Genomic DNA, 16,178 nt, shown 5'->3' with positions numbered 1-16,178 from the left:
AAAACGTGTCTCTTTAACTGCACGCCTGGTTTCCAGATCTGAAGAATTGCACACAGCTTGTTTTATTCCACGATTCCTCAGGGCTGGCACTGACTGCTCCCCACACGATTTACTAACAGACTGTTTAGTGACACTAAATTACCAGCAAACAAGCATGACTACATCCTCACGCTAAAATCTAACGGCTGATCCTTAAATGGTTCAGTGTGGCTGATAAAAACACCAGTTCTTTCATAACTTTATCGCGCATAACTTCACAACTGTTTTTCTAGGATTGTTTTGCAGCTGGGTATCTGTTGGAAGATAAAATATGAGCCAGAAAGTCCAGACTGAAAGCTTATCGTCACAAAGACGCAATTTATTCACAAAGGAAAATAAATTGCCGGACTGTAAAACATCTCAAGTTGTCACAGCAGCAGTATATTTTCTCCTCTTTTATTGATGCTTGTGATGTAAGAAGTAATATTAGCCAAACATGTCATCCTGTATGGAACTTGCACCGATCTGAGCCTTTCCAGATGACATCGCACTGGGATGCAGCACAAGTGATTTATGAGGCCATATCCACGTATCTTCTCCAGGCCTCCACGATGGCACCTGTCTCATTCAGGATGCTGCATTTCTTTTGACGCAGTGCTATTATTGGTCTAAACAAGATATTCACAAGCACTCTTTAGACACATTAGTGGCTCCAGGCGAGGCAAGGACAGGTGGTCGGTCCACCATACTGAAATAACTCAACTATTTAAAGGGATTGTGAGGACATTTTGTATAGATATTTGTGACCCCCAGATGATGAAGGCTAATGACTTCAGTGACCCTCTTACTTTTCCTCTAACACCACAACGAGGTTAGATTGTTGGCCACTATTGGAGGGATTGCCATGGAATTAGCTGCACATGTCCATATTCCCCTCAGGATGAGATTGTATAACTTCTGTGATACCTTACATAACCTTACCCTCTGAACGCCCTTTGAACTCGTATCTGGAGGCTGTGTCTTGTCAGAAAAGCTTTAAATGTTATGTTACCTTAGTTATAAGGTCTCACCCATCTATATAATATATCCTGAAGCTTATTTAGATCTCGTGTTTAAGAGCATTGTAGAATCCTGGTAAATTACAGCAACACCTGGCATCAAGAAGTTGATCAGACATAAATCAAAACCCAAGTTATTTGGAATTTGTGATATATGGCTTTTAAAAGAAAATCTTCTTGAGTAACACCTTTAAATTGTTGCTCTTATCCCGTCTTACAACTCTCACATTTTCTTGATTCCAAAATATTTGAGGTGTCCAAAAAACGGGTTTATGACCAAATATCTGCAAATGAAAGACATCTGCGTTTTTATGTTAGATGCTATTAGGCAAATGTTAGCATGCTAACCGACAAACAAAGATGGTGACTATAGAAACACTGTTAAGCTATTAGCATGGAATAAAAGTGAGAAAGACATAAAGTGTTTCCAGTATGTTGTAGTGCTATTTATAAGCATATTTTGACAATGAATTGGATAATATCGTCAATCGAAGGTTTTGTCCAGAATCAACGTTACATCAATACTTTAACATGGTAAACACTACTGCTAATTATCAGCGTGTTCACAGCATTTGTACGTCATCCACACTCAAAGCAATGCTCTGCCTACAGCTGCTAGTGTGTTAGACTTGTTTGAATATGAAACGTGTGAAGAGTAATTGGTGAGAATAGTGAACTGTTGCACTCTGGTGTGAGGGGAAGGCTTCAGGAAGGGTCTACCACAGCCCCCTCGGCTCAGCGGACCCTCAGGGGACCCCACCAGAAAATAAGAGAGAAGAGAGGAAGGGGGAGGGAAGGTGGTGTACAATAAGTGAGAACAGCTATGCAGGGCAGACAGACGTTTATAAACTGATTTATTTTTGTTCCATCCTGTTCCTAAGGTAGCTAAATTATAATTATTTATAATTATAGTGGCTAATTCCAAAATCATAGCACACTGAGCTTCGTTCATTCGATGTTTGTCCACACATTAGTGCAGCAAAATCCCCCATGATCCTTCACTGCCTTCCCACCCACAAATGATGCCGATTGTCTTTGATGTGACAGATCATTGCGGGGGATCTAACCCAGGTCTGTGCAGTGGTGTCCGAGTGCACTTCATCAATACGTTTATTCATCATCTATGCAGACACCTCCATACCTCCCACCATGGGGTTACACAAGCCAAGTCCCTGTGAATTGCTTTTAAATGAGAATAAACAGGCACGTTTGTGGTTCACGAGGACTGGATCGAGGATATGAAAGTGCCCCTCCGTTTCTCAAATAAAAACATCTGAGATCTGATTGTACTCCAGGTGTCATGATTTTTTTTAAATGTAGTAAACATCAATGCAATAAGGCTTACGCATTCTCTGTCTATTGCCTCTTTCTATCTGTTTGCATGTTCGTGTGTTTTTTTCTGTGTATCATACGCTGTTTATATCTGTGTGTGCGTGTAATATGTCTGTCTAGGTGGGGAATCTGGGTCTGCTCTTCATGTTGCTGTTCTTCATCTATGCAGCTCTGGGAGTTGAGCTCTTTGGAAAACTGGGTTAGTGTGTGTGAGCGTGTACGTGCATGCATGTGCGTGCGTGAGTGCATGCATATAAATCGCACAGATGTGTGTGTGAGTGCGTGTGCCTCAGCTGACTCTGGCGAGATTACGTAATTTGCATAAATTGTGTTGTTACATACATTAATGATGTCGATTCAGAATCAGTGTTTTTAATGAGTGCAATAATCTACACACAATCCTCTTTCTTCTCTCCCCTCGCCTTCCTCTCTCACACACAGCCTCTAATACTCTTTTCATCCTCTTTCAGAGTGTTCAGACGATAACCCATGTGAGGGCCTCAGTCGCCACGCCACCTTTGACAACTTCGGCATGGCTTTTCTCACACTCTTCAGGGTGTCTACCGGGGACAACTGGAATGGGATTATGAAGGTTATTTTCACTTCCTCTCCTCTGCTGTTTGGGAGTTTTTAAGAAGACGGATGGATGTTTGTGTCTGCACACATGTTTCTGTCTCAAAGCGTCGGTTAGGAGACAGGCATTGCATTAAGCAGAGGGAAGATCACTGTTTTTATGACAGACCCAGGGCTGCTGACATTAGAGGGTTAGGGGAGTATATTATTCTTCTGTGACAGGCTGAAGGTCTGTTCACACTCAGATACACATCTCCCCCTGTTGGAGAAGAGAGGAAGTACAACTTAGTCAACTGGAGGGGAAATATTTATATAAGAACAAACATTTGGGTATCTGGAGTCCCTGCTGAGCTGAACTTGCTTTTTTTATGTGGGCTGCCAAGATAATAAACACAGGATATAAGAAGTCATTTAGTTTTGGCTTCTCATAAGTCTCAATATACCTAACTATCTGATTAACTCCACCACTGATAACTCTTTGCAATGTTTCTAACAAGCCAATCAGAGCAGACTGAGGTTTTTCAGGTGTTCAAAGTGACAGGTTTTTACAACGGAGGGTAAATACAGGTATATTGAGACCGACAGTATGATACAAATGTGTTTGTTGAACATCATAGAAACATTTTCTTGTATTTATGAACCTGAAAATAAGGACAATATGTTTGCTAAATATATCTGAAAACAACCTTTAATCAGTTTTCTATATTGCCTTGTAATCTCTTTCCCCTTGTCTTCCAGGATACGTTGCGAGAGTGTCGTCCTCATGAACGCCACTGCCTCACCTACCTTCCTCTGATCTCCCCCGTTTACTTCGTGACCTTCGTCCTGACGGCTCAGTTCGTGCTGGTCAATGTGGTTGTGGCCGTTCTGATGAAGCACCTCGAGGAGAGCAACAAGGAGGCTGCGCTGGAGGAGATGGAGGAGAAGAAGGAGAAGGAGGAGATGAAGGAGAGGGAGGAGATGAAGGAGAGGGAGGAGAGGGAGGCGGCCTGCCGGCGCCTCAGTTCTGCGTCTGTCGGTGGAGAGCATCCTAACGTGGACACACCTGCCCAGGTAACACAAAAAGTCTGTTTTCCTATTTTTTATGTGAGAGGGTTAGGGTGTGGGTGACAATAACGATGACAGTGGTGATAATCCCATGTGACAGGTGCAGGTTGAGGATGAGGATTGTTCCCATGGCAACCTGCAGAGCATAGGACGCAAGCCGTCTCTCCCCAGCGACAGCTACGCTCAGCCACTCAGATGCTCCCCCTATCCTCCCATCTGCCACGAGGCGTACTCCGGCTACAGCTACTCAGGTAATTTGGTTGTTTATGACCAATTCAAGTGAGGAACAGTTCTCACTGTGCTCCAACCAGTAACTGATCGCTGTAAAGGTTATTGCTTCCATAAATAGCAGAAAATGCAGTTGAGATGTGATGCAGCACAACAAGACCTTTAAGAGGGAGATGATTTGTAGTCTTTTTTTCAGGAACAAATTGGTTAGACTTGTTTGTACAAAACAAAATGACTTTACGATATTATTTTAATCCTTTGGAAAACGATATGATATTTGCTAATATAACAAAGTCTGCCCATATGTGATTTCCATTTGCTTCAATTAATGGGCCTCAAAGCGGAGCGATTTTGAAACTAAATCACAGACGAGTTGAACACACCAGTAACATTTATATCAACTCACAAATCATCTAAAATATGATTTTACAATTGTATTACATGGCTTTGTAGGATGCTGAGGCTTGGGGATTTCAAAACAAAGGCCTGAGTTAAGGATGATGATGTGTTAGAATGTTTTTGATAATATTCGATTATTAACAATTGATCAACACATCAATGTTAGGATTTTGAGTTATATACATGTCAAAAATCTATTGTATGTGTCATTTTTATTTTTATCCCATTTTTTATAGTCTTTCATAACACGCAAAATATCTCTCATGTTCATGGTAATGGAGGAACATTTCACTCAGTGGGGCTCACTGAGATGTTTGTAATAGTTTGGATGATGCTTCATTGCAAAAAGAAAGAAGATATAAGGCTTCGGATATGCAGACAATATTTTTTTATAGGATCAGTGAATTGTTGTTTTTTCTGAATAGCTGGAAATAGGAAACATATAGAATATCACCAGAATATTTCTGTAAGGGCAATTTGATTTGATCTTTTAGAGGAAAAGGGTTCTCTAAGATAGCACTGACCTATCTTACAGAATATTTTCCTGCTAACCAGATAAAGGCTTTGGGGTATGAAACTGTGCATTAAAAAACATGTAAGAAGTGATGCAGTAACTATTCCTTTTATATTGTAGTTTAGTACAGTATGATATAGTATAGTGGATTTAAAGCATCCTAACTTTAAATATATAAGTAAATATTTGGAAAACATCTCCATCAATTGGAAGAAGGCAATTCAATAATATCACAAACAGCCAAATCCAAAGTCAAAATCAAGGTCTAGACAATCCCTGACTTTAGAAACGTCTTCCCTCTTTGGCAAAACGGTATTATTTTTTTGTTCAATGTGTCCATGTGAACTCTGCCCCATGTTCTCCTGCAGGCTCCATGAGCTCTCTGTGCTCCAGTGGAGGCGGCTCCATGCTGCAGGTTCCCGGAGCTCTGCCGGCCTTCAGCCACGCCTCGCTGGGGGTCGGACGCAGCTCCAGGCCAAAGATCTGCCTCAGCAACGCTCAGAGCATCGACAAACACTTCTCACACAGACTCACCCCTGCTGACAGCATCGAGGGGTACAGGTCGAGTCCGGCTCACGGAATAAACCGGCACAGACTCAGCTCTGCTCACAGCATAGATGGATACAAGCTGAGCCCGGCCCATCGAATAAACAGACACAGACTCAGCTCCACTCGCAGTATGGACGGTTACAGGCACCATCCAGACAGCAACACAGACAGACCTAAACTCACCTCCAGCCACAGCATAGACAGACAACCCTCACTCAGACTGAGTCCCACCCACAGTGCCAGCAGACATTCTTCTCGGTGGCTCAGTCCTGAAGAAAGTTTGGACCGAAACATGCTGAGCCCCTCTTATGTTCCTGATAACTCGGGCCTGAAGAGACCAGCATCCTTCCGCAGAGCAAGCAAAGTGTTACAGAGACAGGTTTGTTACTATCACCTGTCTATATTTTCTTCGTATTTCTTTAATGTCCTCTCTTCAAACAGAAAGAGATTCAGCCAATTTTAGATATTTCAAGAGGCAACAGACAATAATATAGCTCTAACTTACTATTAATGAATAACTATTGATTACATAATTAAATGGCTATTGAATAACACCATCTGCTTTTATATCGGTTACCTGTCAGACTTGCTTTCACTCTGAAATTCTGTCTGCCACCGCTTACAATCTGTTTGGAAAACTAAGGCTTGATTGCAACTCATTCTCTAAGGAAAGCAGCTAGCCCTAGCTGTAAAAATTGTAATCACCTGGTTTTATGCTTATCTTCAAATTGGTTACGTCAGCAAGCATTTATCATTCATTTCCATAAAGCTCAGGGGTTGTTTTGGTTGCAGCATGGGCACGGTGCCAGAGGACAGGTGGAGACACCTCGCTGATGGCAGAAGAGTAGTTTAATTTAATTACTCTGAACAGCATTGGGAATACATTATATACTGTATGTTAAATATTACTTGGTTTTCCATTTGTGGTCTATTTAAGTTGCTAAATGTAACGCTAGTGGTAGGTTTCTTTTGCCACTTTGACTTCACATTTCTGATCCTTTTAGAGATTCTTTCTAGACATCCTCCACAACATTTTGAAAACGATTTTACCTGCATAACCCAACACGTTGTCTGTGTCGTCTACGTGTGTTTCTTTGTCTGCAGGCGGCTGTGCGCTGTGACTCCATGGATCAGAGCGGTTCAACGGACGACTTGGCAGAGCCTCCCCTCACTGTGACCGCTGTCTCTTCCACACCACCACGCCAGAGATCTTCTAGTGTACACACACTGAAATTCACACACCCCCAGAGGGTCATTTCATGCAGGAGTAACAGCCGGAGCAATAGTGAAACCACTGAGCAAGAACATGTACCCGAGCAGGCCATCTGCAGCTCTCAGCCAGGAGCAGATGTGGAGAAGAGGCCTGTCAGCCCACAGAGACCCTCCAGCCTGAAGGTGCCCAGCTGTGAATCCACCTCATCAAAGACCCTCTGCAGAGCGGCCAGCCTCAGCCCAGACCCCGGCCCACAGTCAGACACCGCAGACGAGGAAGTCGGCCACATTAATAGTTCTGATCACTCACACTCACAACTCCCTCCTGGCTCCCCACACAAAAGCAGACACCTCACCCCTAGCCCCGTGGAGCACAGGAGTCGCCTCAGCCAATCAGTGTCTCCGGTGTCGGGCAGGAACAGGAAGCAGAGGGTGAGCCCGCCGCCAGGAGAGGAGTCCATTACTATGGCAACCCAGGTGATGGACAGCAGTTCTGAGCTGAGGAGGCGGACTCTGTCATTTGACGCCACGACCCTCTCTCCTAATCAGCCAGAGGGGGGTTCTGTGGACGACTGAATAAACTCTTTATGATCATATTGTTGAAGAGGAGGAGCCTGATGTGCTGCCGAAGCACACGAAGGGCGGGAGTTACAGTCCGAAACAGGAAGGATACCTGTTTCCTGTTATGGGCACATCTCCTCGTCCCCTCCCGTCCAATCACAAGAGTTTCACAGGGTGATTGAGCAGAAATATTTCGGACTGTGTGTGTATGAGTGTGCATCTGTTCAAAGACTTTACCCGTTGTGCTTTCTGCACAAAACATGCACATAAGAAGACGTTTCCTTTTCTTCTATCATAGTCCTAGCTTTAGTTGAGACATAGTTGTCCCGCCCCTGCTATATTTACTCAAACATTAACCTTCCCCTTGCTTGCTCTCCTTCTTCTGCCCTCACTCTCATCCTTTTCACGCACCTCAAGCCTAGGTCAGAGTACAAGACAAAATTACCTGAAATATGCAGCACAGTTACATTTTCTGACTAATCTGCTCATGTACACATATGTTAAAAAACAATAACACAGCAACCAACTTCTTTTAAATAGTGACTAATCTGCAGATTATTTCTTTAAGTAATCATGAATCTTTTGGTCTATAAAAGAGCGAAAATGGTTTGCAACTCACTGATTCACATTTGAGAAGAAATGTAGTAACAATCTAAATAGTTGCAGATTTTTTTTGAATGATACACCAGTTAATCAAACTGTCTTTCAGCTCTACATACAGCATCTTATTAAGACTTACATTTTAATTTGCCAGAACTGTTTACTTTTTAGTAAAAATCCCTTATTTTATTCTCTGTGGTTCGAAAATTACAGTTAATGTTTACAAAACAAATTGAGTTTTAAGTGAACAACTTTAAAAGTTAAAGATAACAAATCATTTTATATTAAAAAGCTTCATTTTTTATTGCACGCTTATGTAGATTGGTGCAGGCACACTTTATTAGAGAATTATTGCTCCAAAAATTCTAATTGTACAGCAACTTGTTGAATCTTATTGTCTTCTAACAGAGTGGATGTTTTTTTTTTTTAAATATGACCCTTTTCGTACCTCTTAACTAACAGTATTTTTTCCGGTATAATCAAACATGGACATTTTGTGACATTTAAGAAGCCTCCCCCTCCTGAATCCATCGAGTCAGAAAAATCTATTTGCGCTTAGAGCCTCTTAGTTAGAGTAGTGTGACCTCAGCTTAGTAGTTTCTACCTCTCTTTTTCCTGATCCCACCCATTCGAATGTTCAGTCAGCTTAGTTTCTCACCCCCTTCACTTTCCTTTTATCCGTCTTAGTATTCTCAGGGTAGAGGTAGTTCAGACGCAGGTGAGTATGACGCATGTGATCACAGGTCTGCAGTTAGATTGCCCCCTTGTTGTCTGAATCTGGAGCTGGCCCGTCTCGCCTGACGTTTGAAGAGATTTTATTGCTCGGGTCTAAGGGTGAAATTCAGTAAGAAACAGAAGGGCTTATTCAGGTGATATAACGGTGTGTACAACTTTGTAGAAACAAGGCTAAGATTATATTTTATTAACAAAGCGGCAATGATATGAAAACTACAAAGGTGAATTTCTACATGTCTGAATGTCAATTTATCTGCTGATGATGGCGGCAATGAAGATGATTGATTATGATATCAGTGTAATGGGATGCTGATTTTAAAGATGACGATGATAATCCTGACTCTGGGTGATGCAAATGTTCATAATATAGTATAATGTTCCTGTAGGATGAAAGCAGTGAATGATGGTAAGTTCACCTGCAGTAACATGACTGGACAGTGTTGGAATAAAACCACTTCCTGTCTGACTTTTATTTGACTCCATAACAATCCTTATACACTTTTCACCCTTTCTATCTAAGGTTTAAAAACACAAGATCTAGGTGTCCTGCGGGGACTTAGAAAGTATTGAAAGTTGATCAAACTGTTTAGTGTTAATTAAACCATGGTGAAGTCTCAGGTTGGATATTCGACATGGATTCATCCTGAGGCAAGCAGCATCTTCTTACTCAGGTTGGCAGTCAGAGGATGCTAAACATACATCCAAGACGTTATGACTCATAACCAAAGAGTTTTGCTTAGGGACCATCAATAAATGATCATTTAAATGACACAATGTCTATTTTACTTTCAAAACCTCTGTGCCCACATGTTATGGAAGAGACTGAAACGAAATTGGACCTGGTCATGCTGAGTTTACATTAACATATTTATATATAATAGCCTAAAATCCATAAATTGAGTTGTAAAATGGTCCTGTCTAGAAATACGATGCCACATTGATGCCAGATATTGAAAGGAATCAATGTTTTTTATTAACAAACCAAAGAGTTATAACAACAATATTCACATAAAAAAAGAAGCATTAGAACCCCATTGTAAGAAGTGTGTTTTATTTGTCCAGTATACATGTACAATGCTGTATTGATTTGGAGTCACATGGTCAACAACGATTGTTTTTCTTTTAAATCTGATATTTTATGACCTGTCTATTTTTTATTTTACTATCTTTGTGAAGCACTTTGTTACTTGAAATTTTAAAAAGTGCTATACTAAATAAGATGTTTTACAATCAAAAAAGGATATATCTGCATATACCCTGTTAATGTCTTTCATCATAAATCGCTTAATCCAAAAGTTCTTTAGGGTTAATTACTAAAAATAGCTTGCGTACCCTTGTCAGGGTCCTCCAGCAGATGTTGAGTAATATATAAAACACATACTTGGATCTGGGTGTCAATACATAAGCATATTAAAATGAGTTGCTCGCATTGCAAGAAGCAAAGATGACATTATTTAAAGATTACAGGAACAAAGGCAGACTCACAGCTCTGATAGCGGTGGTGGATAGATTTTATTTTTACATAATTAATTTGACCACTTCATCATATCACAATAAAATATTGAATCACATGAATATTTAACACTGAAACCGTACAGCATTCAGAATGCATTAAGCTGTCTTGCCTTTATTTTCTTGCCAAGAAAATATAAGGATTTCTGCCGCCCCTCGCTCATATCCAAGCAGTCTATTTGTCAAGCTGCCTGCCTTTCTTGAAACAGCCAATCAAGTGCCACATGTCTGCAGGGCAGCTTCTGATTGGGCGGACTGACTGAGTAGTAAACAGCAGCTACACAGCTTCACTGTCCTCAATACTTCCTTCACTAAATACTTTGTATCCCTTCATAAGGCAGATGAAGCATCATCACTGATCTACATCTAACGTTACTCTGCACCTCGCCATATGAACATGCAGTCAGGGTGTGTGTGTGTGTGTGTGTGTGTGTGTGTGTGTGCCTCTGCCTCCAGGTGTGTATACTTTTGGGTTTCCAGGTGTTTATATCCAGTGGTGAGTGAGTACAGCTGTGTTTCCGTGCATCTATATCTGTATGTGTGAGTGTGTGTGCATTAACAGAAGACAGTATTCTCGACACACAGAGTTACAACTATCTAAGCTGAGCCAGCAGTTGCCATGGTGAAAATAGCTCATACATCGTCACATGACCCTAAATCTCGCCAATCCCATGAGAGGGTGGAAAACCATTTATCAGCGAGGCAGGAAGTAGTCCGTGCCCGCGTTGTACGCATGGGTGTATGGTCGTACGCAGTGTCACTCAACACACACCTCTGTTTGTCTGTCTCTAGAAGGCAGGGGCCACAGGTCTCTGCTGTGTGAGCTTCTGGGGGTCCAGGGTCTCAGTGAAGGGCGGAGCCTGATAGGGGTTAGTGGTTACTATGGTAGCTCCGTTTGCGATAGGGTACGGTGTGGCTCGAGCGCTGCCAGCGGGAGGCTCCAGGTGTTGCCATGTGAACAAGTTTCTGTTGCTTCCGGTTAAGAAGCGCCGCAGTGCGCTCAGGGTCAATACAGCCTGTTAGTAACACACACACACAACACACACACACCACACAACACACACACACACACACACACACACACACACACGCACACACACACACCACACACACACACACACACACACACACACACACACACACACACACACACACATAAACACACACATTATTAGAGGATGTTAGTTACACATTGATTTGTATTAGAAGCACATCATTATATATTATTATTTATTATGTATGTAGATTTTGTGTTTTTGAGAAATGCGAGAATGTATACCAGATTAGCAAGATTTTCAAATATGAGACATGTATCCACAGGACAAACTTAATCAGACTGCATTGCAGCTCTACAGACCGGGAGCAAATACAATTATAAACCAGTTGGATAAAATCATTACAAATGATAGCAAGTGAGTGAGGACAGTTGGAAGAGCTCATATACATTTACTGTAGAAAAAATATATATACATTCATTGTAATTCAATCAACGGTAGCTCAGACTTCAGACATGGAGTCATGATTGATACAGTCATGAGAGGAAGACATATGGCTTGAGTTTACTTCAATGTGAAGGTCTGCTGCTAATGGCACACAATTTAATCAATTTAGGGGGCAGTGTAGAGTACAAAAATAATGAAAATGTAGTTTGCAGTATGTTAGTATGGGATTCTGAACACAACCTTAGAGTCTACAATTGTTAATTAGCACTCAAACAGAAAGCTGAGGCTGACAGGAATGTAATTACTTTTGGTGATAAAACAAAGTCACGAAAAAATGGTCTGATGATGGCAGAGATGAAACGTCAGAGGTTTTTACCAAAGTCACTAGGATTCATCCTCTAAAGACTATGAATCTCTGTATAAGACTTAATGGCAATCAATCCAACAGTTTTCATTTGCAAAATCAGGAGACTCAAGAAGCAAATTCAAAAGGGCATCCAAACGGCTCTCAAAATGCTATACATCCTCTTCGGAAGAATATTGAAAAGATTTGCCGCAGAACTATTGGGTTAAAAATAGTCTTTTGTGACATACTGTACATCCCTGAAACAATTACAGTTCAACCTCTCCACATCCTCTGACAGTGAGATGAATGGCTGCTATTGGTTTGGTGGTCAAACTGTTTTAACAAGCTCTATTGAGTTGTCAATGGATAATAAATCAGTCTGCAATGTTCTCTGGGATATTTCTAAACTTTCTATTCAAATCTCGCTGAGGGCAGCTCTTTTATAAGAACACCCTGTCCCCACAGTATCCCACTGTCACGCCTGGAAACTGTCACAGTCTGACCTGCTGGCTACTGAGCAGCTTAAGGGCCTTGCTCACGGGCAGCTTTATGGTCGTAATGGAGGACATGAAAGAAGCACTGCTTTTACACTTTGCCCACAAAATGTATCCTGCTGGTCAGTGGATCAAACTCTAGAAACTATAAACGTTAGGGCACCACTGACCCACACAGTTATGACCATGGTTGGTTATAATAAAGACAAGGTAACTACTTGTTTTCACTTCTCTTCTCCTAGCAGAATTGAATTGAAAAATAACATAATTCAGTTGTTGAAGCCCTACTCTGAATTTGCCAGTTATACTACTTAACTACTATCACTGAAGTAAACGTGACTCTGTGAATGTGTGTGTGTGTGTGTGTTAGGCTAGAGAGTGGGTGGTAGGGCTCTTTGGTAGGAGCCTCTGCTTGTCCTCCATGAAGGAAATGCTCTTAAATGTGTTCATTGCCAGCAGACACTGATAACCCTGAAATACACACAGATACACACAAACATGATGATGATGATGAATACATTCACACATGTATGAAAAGAGAGATGAAAGGTTTAACACACACAGGTATAAGCATACAGACCCAGGTCAGGATGGAGAAGAAGCAGAAAGCGATGGTGGCTCTGGCGGCGTCGGAGCCTTGGGCCAATGGCAGCTCGTCTGGAGAGGTAGCCTGCCACTGATTGGCCAGAAAACAGAAGCCAACAAACCACAGGAAGCTGGCAAAACCTGAAGGTGTAAACACGGGGGTACTACCATAAGTACCAACATTTAAAGTAGGGTACTATTCATGTAGGCTTGCTCATTACTACATTATTGGACTACACATATTGATACAATAACATGAAGAAAAGTATTTATTTTAGCATGACATAATTCTTGTTTCTTTGAAAGGCTTCATATAATTTGAAACAATCTAACAAATATAAAAAGCTTAAAATCTGCAAATGTTTCACACATGTCTAATGTACTTCTAACACATTTCTCTTGTTTTGTTCATTTACATAACAATGATTAAACAAGTTAAAAAAGGTGTCAAATCATTCCAAGGGACCCAAACTAAGTATACAGTGGTAAAAGAAAGGAAAATACTGAAGTACAAGAATCTTAAACTTGCACTTAAGTAAAACACTTCAGTACATGTACTTAGTAACTTTCCCCCCGCTGTATTTGTGTGCGTATATTTACCAGAGAAGACGAGGTCCAGCAGGACAGCCCGCCTTCTGTCCTTGACGCTGCTGATGGAGGGGAAGTAAACGTCCAGGATCAGGAAAAAGATGCTTCCGAGGAAACAGAGCACGCCTATGGTAACACCAAAGTTACAGGCGTCAGCGTTGTTGTTGAAGACGCAGAGCAAACGCTCGCTACCGATGTTGATGTAGCCCTCGTTCACGATGCAGCTGAACACCACCATGGAGAAGACCTGCAGGGGAGACACGTGAGGGTCTTTATTATTGTAACAGGAGGAAGAGAATGAACTCACACTGCTCTATGAATGACTTTCATTCCTCATACACGCCACACATCTCACACACCATAGACAAACTCTGGTCCTTTTCAAGTGTGTGTGAGTGAGTCAAAAATGCAGTTTTTCTCTCTAACAGATAGATTTAAAGGGGAAGTTCACCCAAATGTTATTTAAAAAATGTATTCCCCCAGTAATTGGCAACGTTTTACTGATTTTGGATTCATTGTAAGCTGGCTGCAAATGTTCATTCAGTTTGGTGAAGTAGAGATTACCCAGAATTTGTTAAAGGGTAATTTCACCTAAATTACAAAACATTTTGCCACATTCAATTATATAAAGGCTAACACACAGTTTCTGCTTTATTTACAGAAACGTTAAGATACCCGTCTTAAAAAACAAAGTTTAGTTACTGTGGATAATCCACAGAGCATAATATCAGTAGTTATTAGAAACAGTATTTTGCATAGAAAATAGAGAAAACTCTTACAGTAGTTGTGATTTGTGGATCATCCTAACGTAATATTGACATTTTACTTCTACATATTTCAATAAAAGATCAATTAATTTTTCCAGCAAAACATTTCCATCACACTGCTTGCCGTTGTCTTATGTGATGATAACATTACTATTTTGGGGTTTTGGTTTAACATTATAAGCTATTTGTTGATCATCACCTTTGGATCCAGGACATTTTGGGTCATTTTTCACTATTTCCCATACATAAATTAATTTCAATGTCTTATTGTCACACAATTAATTGCACTGATTGGATCTGTAATATGTTTGTTTTTTCTTATCTGAATGCTTCCACTCAACTTGATTTTGTTTGCTAAGGACACATTGGCTATGACAAACCATTGTGAACAGAATTGAGACAAAGAAGAAAGATGGTTTATTGTGTGCTTCTGTTTTCTTGCTTTGTCTCCTTTAAAACCTAATTGATCCTTCAGTGCACATTAAACGCTGTGTGGTGACTCACATCTGCACAGTATCACAGACAGCAGCGAGAGACACAGAGAGGTGTTACATTCTGGTTAGAGGGCATTCAAATCCAAAGCGTTCACATCTAGACACAAAGAGGCTCCAGATAAACATATGGTAATCTAACGCTGCTCCTGGAGCTCCAGCTACAAGCTGCATCACTGAAATCATTTTTTATTTATCAGACAGACCCGGCACAGAGATTCAAAATACGACAATACTAAGCATTTTATTTAAAATACATAGGCCTACTAATGTATATCAATAATAACCTGATAAAAGACACCAAAGCACAGAGCGAGAGACGGAGACATTGTGAATGGGAGACAGCGTTGGGAGGGGGGTGCAGGTAACGATAGGCCTGTCCATTGATGGCAACCCACACGCTGCAGAGAAGGCTTACTTACCCACGACATCAGTCTGAGCACTGTCCGGGGATGCGTGAAGAATGCGACCGGATCGAAGGCGACGCTGCCGGCCTTACCGGCTCCGTACGCGCCCGCTGACTCCATCCCTCCGGCTTAGTGCAGCCTGGCGCCCGCAGAGAGAAGCAGAGGAGTCGGTGCGAGCTGCGCGAAGCGTGCTGCTCAGCCTCCGAGTGAAGTCACACCGCGTCACCGGAGCACAGACCGCAGAACACACTGGCAATTACCATTATGGGTTTTTATTCAATTCTGACCATTGCTTTGTGTTCAACCTTGTTTCATTTATTGTTTTTTTTTAGTTTATGTTTTTTTTTTTTAAAATACTGTTTTGAAAGGAAGACGCCCCCTACAAGTGGATAGATAGCCTATTACATGCTTGCAAATTCATAATGCAAACCAAAGTTCCACAAACCTGTTTAATGTTATAATTACAGAACGGCGAGTTCGATAGACTATTAATTAACATTGATTCATTCTCAGTGGAACCATATCTTCATAATGTTATCTTCTTAATTTGTTTAACAGAATAATCTCGTGCAAATTGAAGATTTTACGCAAAACTTGTCATTCAAATTGATTGACTTTTTGCTTTATGAAGAGATCTGTCTGTCCAATGGTGAAGCAGCATGGCTGTGTCAGTGGGCATAACCCCAGTGACTTCCTTTTACAGTGACGTCAGGTGCAGAGCATCTATAGGCTTAATTTTGTACAATGAAAGAATACCAT

At 41.2% G+C, this 16,178-nt stretch overlaps 2 protein-coding genes across 3 annotated transcripts in view; one reads left to right on the top strand and one right to left on the bottom strand.

Moving 5' to 3' along the window:
- The window catches only part of LOC117556087 (voltage-dependent T-type calcium channel subunit alpha-1H-like), a 56,135-nt gene extending 46,876 nt beyond the window's left edge, over positions 1 to 9,259 (top strand). Inside the window, 6 exon segments of the mRNA XM_034231236.1 lie at positions 2,490 to 2,568; positions 2,840 to 2,961; positions 3,681 to 3,995; positions 4,090 to 4,240; positions 5,499 to 6,058; positions 6,784 to 9,259. Of these exon segments, the coding sequence (XP_034087127.1) occupies positions 2,490 to 2,568; positions 2,840 to 2,961; positions 3,681 to 3,995; positions 4,090 to 4,240; positions 5,499 to 6,058; positions 6,784 to 7,467 (1,911 nt within the window). The 3' untranslated portion in view covers positions 7,468 to 9,259.
- Positions 9,260 to 9,821: 562 nt separating this feature from the next.
- On the bottom strand, positions 9,822 to 15,613 carry LOC117556089 (synaptogyrin-1-like). 2 transcript variants are annotated; one of them, XM_034231239.1, is made up of 4 exons: positions 15,435 to 15,613; positions 13,767 to 14,001; positions 13,162 to 13,307; positions 9,822 to 11,315 (listed from the first exon to the last, which is right to left on the bottom strand). In XM_034231239.1, the coding sequence occupies exons 1-4, from the start codon at positions 15,537 to 15,539 to the stop codon at positions 11,088 to 11,090; spliced, it is 714 nt and encodes a 237-aa protein (XP_034087130.1). In that variant the 5' UTR covers positions 15,540 to 15,613; the 3' UTR covers positions 9,822 to 11,087. The 2 variants fall into 2 exon arrangements, with proteins under 2 accessions (XP_034087130.1, XP_034087131.1); XM_034231240.1 differs by lacking the exon at positions 9,822 to 11,315 and adding an exon at positions 11,410 to 13,052.
- Positions 15,614 to 16,178: the final 565 nt, after the last annotated feature.

Source organism: Gymnodraco acuticeps, unplaced genomic scaffold, assembly GCF_902827175.1.
Source record: "Gymnodraco acuticeps unplaced genomic scaffold, fGymAcu1.1, whole genome shotgun sequence".
NCBI lineage: Eukaryota > Metazoa > Chordata > Actinopteri > Perciformes > Bathydraconidae > Gymnodraco > Gymnodraco acuticeps.
This window is presented reverse-complemented; position numbering and strand designations above follow the sequence as displayed.

Coding starts and splice junctions, on each gene's coding strand:
- LOC117556089 (XM_034231239.1), bottom strand. CDS start 15,539: ATGGAGTCAGCGGGCGCGTACGGAGCCGGTAAGGCCGGCAGCGTCGCC. Junction 14,002..15,434: donor TGCTCAGACTGATGTCGTGG/GTAAGTAAGCCT, acceptor TCTCCCCTGCAG/GTCTTCTCCATGGTGGTGTT. Junction 13,308..13,766: donor GCTGGACCTCGTCTTCTCTG/GTAAATATACGC, acceptor TTACACCTTCAG/GTTTTGCCAGCTTCCTGTGG.